This window comes from Dioscorea cayenensis, chromosome 14 (genome assembly GCF_009730915.1).
Source record: "Dioscorea cayenensis subsp. rotundata cultivar TDr96_F1 chromosome 14, TDr96_F1_v2_PseudoChromosome.rev07_lg8_w22 25.fasta, whole genome shotgun sequence".
NCBI classification, from domain to species: Eukaryota; Viridiplantae; Streptophyta; class Magnoliopsida; order Dioscoreales; family Dioscoreaceae; genus Dioscorea; species Dioscorea cayenensis.
This window is the reverse complement of record NC_052484.1, coordinates 3,697,427-3,703,951: the sequence shown is the minus strand read 5'-3', so window position 1 is coordinate 3,703,951 and position 6,525 is coordinate 3,697,427. Positions and strand designations below refer to the sequence as shown.

Here is a 6,525-nt window from a genome sequence, read left to right as displayed (position 1 = left end):
TAATAAAAATTAAAATTATCTCTAGATATTTTAATAGTCAAACCTACAACTATTGGGATAGGTGGAGAGCATTATTGGGGATTGATATGATGAATTATTAGTGACAGGTGGCACCTACTCTATTCACAAGAACCATTAGATCAAATTAATCATAACCATCCACTTTTTAGATGGAGGCCTATATAAACCATTATGTCTCTTTCGTAAAAACACACATGTATTGTTGTAAAAAAAAAATTATCAATATAGAGAGAAGTTCTCCTCTAAAACTTGTATTATTCTAGTTTCATTATTTTATTCCAAAGTTATTTTATTTCCTTTACATTCAAGCTAATAAATTTCATATTCTTGTCAAACCGAACGAAAAGGCCACTTTGGTCGAGAGGAACATCGACCAAGGGCCGCACAGTATGTCATAATTTGTTTTAGTTGTGGAAGTAATGTTTACATGTTAAAATTTTGATTGTTAAAATTCTTTGATGTTTCATATTTTGTTATTATAAAAAAATATTAAAATTATTTAAATTATTAATAGTCTTTTAGAGTTATTGAAAAAAAAAATTAGAGAGTAGAAGTGGGAATAAAACAAGTTATAAGAAAATATTATTAAATTATAAAGGCTTGAATGTAAAACTATTTTTTAATTTAAAATACCAATGGGACCCAAGGTTTTTTAAAAATAAAAGTTTAATATTTAAAAATAATGGGACCTGTGATTTTTTAAAAGTTAAAAATTTAATATTAAAAAAATAAGTGGGATCCACAATTTTTAAAAAAATTATTAAAAAAATAAATCATGCGCATTTTGGTAATTATTTACGGAAATGTATATTTCGGAAATTAATTAGTAAAAATACAATATTAAAAACCCTATCTGATGTGGATATAATATATATATTAAGGATCCATCCTCGAGGTATGTTCCTAGATTATGTATTTAGGAATGTTGATCATGAACCATCGGATTAAAATCCAACAAACTCAACAATTCTCATTTGAATTTTACTATGTAGATGAACAATGCTATGAATAATAACACAGTGAAAAATAAGATGCAGTATTTTAATCTGAACCATTGATCATAATCATAATAGTAACTGAATCAATCACAGTCATCAAAATCCATTTCCGCTAGAGTAACTATATAGATAAAAAAAAAGGGGAAAGTTCAAAAAAAATCCATGTGGTTTCAAGTTTTTGCAAATCACGGCCTGTGTGTTTTTTTTTACATTTAAGTACCATGTGATATTTTGGTTTTTTCAAATCAAGGAAAAACCGTCCACTCCGTCAATATTTGCTTACGTGGCAGGGCAAAACTGGTATTTCACATTAATTTTTTTTTATACTCCTTCGTCTCCAATGCTCCTCCAACTCCTTCACCATTCTCACCGGCTTCCTCTCCCTCATCTCTCTCACGCGGGCTCTTCTCCTTTCCAAGCTCCACCGCCTCTATAAATAATATATAATCCAACATCTCTTTGAACCATTTGTAGAACTCCGAAGGTAAACTCTTCCCATAAAATTCCAAGATTCCAAATTATAAATGTCATGCACTCAGACTAGCAAACCTCACAGTCCCAAGAACTCCAAACTGAACTTTGAGAGATGGCAAGTAGCATAAAGTTCTTGCTGCCATTTAATGTTGATGGTGATGGTGATGGTGTTCATCAATGGTGGAATACTAGTGAAAGGCTATCCACCGGATGAGGATCTAGTAAAGAAGCTTCCTGGCCAACCAGATGTTTCCTTCAAACATTATGCTGGATATATTGATGTGGATTTAGATGCAAGGGAGAAGTCTCTTTTATTACTTTGTTGAAGCTCAGGGTGAATCTCAAGTCAAGCTAATTAAACTAACTTAAAGAGAAGATTGAACTAATTTAATCGCCAACTTAGATGAAAAAATATTTTTTTATGTAAAATGTCGGTTTTGCCCTGCCACGTAAGCAGATATTGACGGAGTGGACGATTTTTCCTTGATTTGCCAAAACCAAAAAATCACATGGTACTTAAATGTAAAAAAAACACACAGGCCGTGATTTGCAAAAACTTGAAACCACATGGATTTTTTTTTTAACTTTCCCCTAAAAAAACCCCAAGGACAACATACCAACCTGTTTGGAATCGGTACAAAAGGTCAAGCACTGTTCATAACACTGTTTATGAACCTGTCTCTTTCTATATCTCTTATCTACATCATCTCTCTAACGTTTTTTTAAATCTATGGACGTTCCTGTGAACTTCTACATATGATGTTTGCTAATATATATATATATATATATTATAATTAGTGCTAATATTTTGAATTTAATTTAATTATAAATAATTATAAAAACATATTTTATCAATTTAAAACTTAAATTTTTAGTTTTGTATTTTGACTAAAATTTTAAATCTAGGGAAATGGGAGTAATGACAGTAAAAAGAATAAGACCTTTTGGTGAACAAGATATGATAAGATAAATAGATTATAAGGACCGAATAAAAGTAGGAAAGTATATGGATATAATAAACTCATATCACATTATGTGTTTGATGTGAACCAGATAAATTATAAAATAGTATTTTGTTATCTTATTTTACAGAGAACCAAATATTGTAATATATGACATGAATTTTATGTAAATAGACAAAAGTACCATTTATGATATAGTTATATTTTTTTAAATAATATTTTTTTGACATATCTCATTATTAACAAATTCCTTGTACCAAGCTTTGGTTGCGAGAATTGAACACTACAATAAACTGATGGGTTACAAATCAAAATTTAAAAACGGATTTTTTTTTTCTTTCTAATTATAACATATTAGAAACGGAATCGAAATATGTTTCTAAATTAGAAACTGAATACAGTTCCGTTTCTAACATAGATCATAAATTTTATGATCATAAATTTTATTTTTTATCTTACCTTACCCATTTCAATCATGATCCTCTCCATAAGAATTAATATAAGGTGGCAGGATAAAGTGGGCAATAAGATAAAGCTATAATATCTTATTAGCTCATCAAATAAAAAATAATAATATAATATGATAACTTGTCGTATACTATCCTCCTTATACTATCCACCAAATAGACCTTATCAGTTTGAATTTTATTAATAGGGCTTAGGCCGTTGGGCTTAATTTTGTGGGTCTTTAAAATTATGAGGGTACAATGACTTGGTTGTCTGACTCTTGGTTGGACCAGATTTAAATCGGAACAACTGGACCACGTCCAGACCCAATTTGCATTAACATAACCATCCCTGTCCAAACCCATTTTATTTTAGACCAGACTAAACGGATCAGTGGGCCAGGACAGAGCATTGCCACCCAACCACTACCACTGATCCTTTCACACACACATAATAATGACCAAACTTGCGCACTTGTCATACCAATGAAAAAAAACTAACTACACTTTTTAAGCTGTTATTTCATTAATCGTTCAACTCATCAAGCTGTTTGTTCTCTGCAGCATGATCTGAGGGAATTATTCATTAGCAGGCCTGAGAAATAGGAACAGAAGGATGTGAATATTTTCCAGTGGCTATCTCATTGAAAACCCATTTGTTTGCTGCTTCAGAGTAATGAATTCCATCCCAAACTATGCTTTTCTCTGGATATGAACATGCTTTCACTATGCGTTTGTCTCCACATCTCACATTAAAATCAAAGTTATAATCACCACCACCAAATCCACAGCATGTTCTCAGTGGAGTCTCAAATCCTGAAACCAAAGAAAAAAATAATTTTCAATTTATTATCATGATCGAACTGTGGCTTTCACTGATTAATTTATTATTCATTGCATTAAGTAGGTAAGTGTCACACCAAAACAAGGCATTTAACAAGAGAAAATGTATATACATCTTCTTACCATACTTTTCTGCGTTGCTAAAAAGATTGTATTTAGCAGAGTAAACATCTACATAGATAAATGTTGCAGAAGGCAGATCTTTTCTCAGCTGTGTCACTGTTTCATTGAGCATGTTATTGAATTTTTGTGCTAATTTATTGAACATCACGGCACAGCCAACCGAATCGAGTTCCGGGGACGACGAAGGTCTTCGGATAATAGCATAGGCCAGGCAGCCTAAAGGACCCGTGTTATGGATCCAAAAGTATTGTCCACCTTGTTGATACACCTCCTGCAATACAATGTTATTTACTTTAAGATGGTTCATATTCTGTATTTTTAATATAAATTAAATAGTTCGGCTTACTTTCACAACATCACTGAACACTTTCATTGTCATTGGGATATACTCATCAGCGGATTGATTTCTAACAAAAAGATCGGTGAGATCGTTTTGACCGATGTCGATTGTATACAAAGCTTGTTCGAAATAATCCTTCTTCGGCATCAAGCTTTCGAAAACTCCCCCTAATTATATTAACATTAGTAAGCAGAGTACATGCATAGAGTTGTTCAATTAAGTAATAAAATTTACCTTTTTGGGAGATCATTAGAGACCTGGATTTGAACTGAGAGAACTGGGATAACTGAACTTGTAATGAGAATGGACTATAGCCACCTTTATTTAGTGGCACACTTTGTTGCATGATGGTTGATGCAGCAGTGGCAAAGTTGCCTCCATGACTAAAGTTGGTGCCTAAAGAGTCTAGGTATGCACTCAAGTGTGCCAAACCAAAACTCTCAGCTGAAATTTAATGGTCCATGTATAAATAAAGAAGTTTAGTTTGTAAAATTAACATTGCTCATAATGAAATTTATGTTGATTTACCGATAAAGTCAATAATAAGACGGCCGTCGGAGAATCTGCCGGCCGGAATGTGAAAGAATGTCTCTCCGTATGGAGACGGGACCGGGCCGAAGGTGGCAGAGAGGCCGCCAGTGTCGGAATTGGAGTCGCCGAAAGTTAATTATGGCAGGGAATTTGCATGGTGTGCAAGAGGAAGCTTGGAGTGATAGAAACAGAGTCAGGCATGTCATGAGGAGGTTCATTTTTATTTTTATTTTTTTAGTGTATGAAGAGTTGGAACAAAATTGGACTTCTTATATATAGAATTGTCTATGGAGAGAGGAATTGATTTAAATGTGGAAGAATGGGAAATAAAACAATGGGGACAAAGAAAGGAAAAATGAATTTGGAATAAGAAAGAAGAAAAGTATGCATTCTAGGTTCTGGGTAAATTTTTTTTAGTAAGTCGACTAGCTTTTGATTTCGTTTTCACTTTTGATCACTAAAACTTGATTTGTATCGATTTGATCACTCAACTTTAATTTGATTTCAATCGGTAATAAATCGAGGATTTCAATCCCGATTGATTACGTAGTGCTCTAAAAAAATCTAAGTGAGTCCTCCCGATCGACGTATTATTAAGTCTATTAGAGATGTCCACGTCATCGAAAAAGAGCCACATCATTCATTTGGAGGTTGAAATATCTTGATTTACTAGCAAGTGAAATTAAATTAAAGTTGAGTGACCAAATTGATATAAATTGAAGTTCGGTGATCAAAGTGAAAATGAGCCAAAGTTTAGTGACTTATGAAAAAATTTACCCTCTAGGTTCTTCTCCCATGTGTTTCTTATTGGTTTGTTTTTTTTTAAAAAAATGTTTGGTTATGTATATATAATGATAATCATCTAACCTTAAATTGTTCAAATTAATAATTAATTCCAATTACTATATTGTAATTAGTGATTAAACTAACATGTTATTTTTATGATTAAAAAAAAGTTCCACATTTGATGTGTTATAAAAATTGTTTTTGAATTTTTTTAATACATTTAGTTTAGGTAAATCAGAGAATAGGGGAAATTTAAAAATTAGAAATCCAGATTAGAAATATACTCCCTCCGTTCTTTTTTAATTGTCACATTTTAGAGCTTTTCTCTATTCTTGTCACATTAAAAACTTTGTGCAGTATTACATAATTTTTTTCAAACTTACCCTTTTATTTAATATACTTGTACAATTTTCAATAAATCAAAATCAACTAAGCATTAAATTATATTCTTCACTAGTGGGGTTTTAAATAAGGGTAGTTTTGGAAAAAAATAATAGATTTTTTTATAAAATATAAATAATCAACTAATTTTAACCAACTTTTTTTAATCGATGTAAATTAGTTAAATGTGACAATTAAAAAAGAACGGAAGGAGTATATCTTCCCCCCTCAATAGACCTATCTTTTCAAAAAAAAATTCTTCCAAATTTAGTTGTCCTTTAAAATATTGGCTATTGATATGAACACCAACCTAGCCCTTTTTAATATTACAAATTATAATTGATTTGAGATATGAACACCGACCTAGCTTTTTTTAATATATTAGTTTATTTTCAAATTTTATCTCATTTCTTATAAATTTTCATGAAAGAGGCAGCTTGTCTTTCACTTTGATGCGTACTGCATTAACGAAAATGAACAGGAGCTGCAACTTGGTGGAGCAGAGCATGTGTTGCATGCATGTGTTAATAATGGAATCCAAACAACATTTATTTTGATAGATAGACTTGTTGTTTTGGTAGATAGACTTGTTGGGAAGAGATATAAAGAGCCATGAAATG

At 31.5% G+C, this 6,525-nt stretch overlaps 1 protein-coding gene across 1 annotated transcript; it reads right to left on the bottom strand.

The window, feature by feature from the left end:
- Nucleotides 1-3,098: 3,098 nt before the first annotated feature.
- On the bottom strand, nt 3,099-4,989 carry LOC120275284 (GDSL esterase/lipase ACHE-like). Its single transcript, XM_039281817.1, is given in 6 exon segments — nt 3,099-3,717; nt 3,868-4,138; nt 4,214-4,374; nt 4,442-4,651; nt 4,736-4,868; nt 4,870-4,989. Coding segments are annotated over 6 exon segments (1,092 nt in total). The 5' UTR covers nt 4,957-4,989; the 3' UTR covers nt 3,099-3,487.
- Between the last annotated feature and the right edge of the window lie 1,536 nt (nt 4,990-6,525).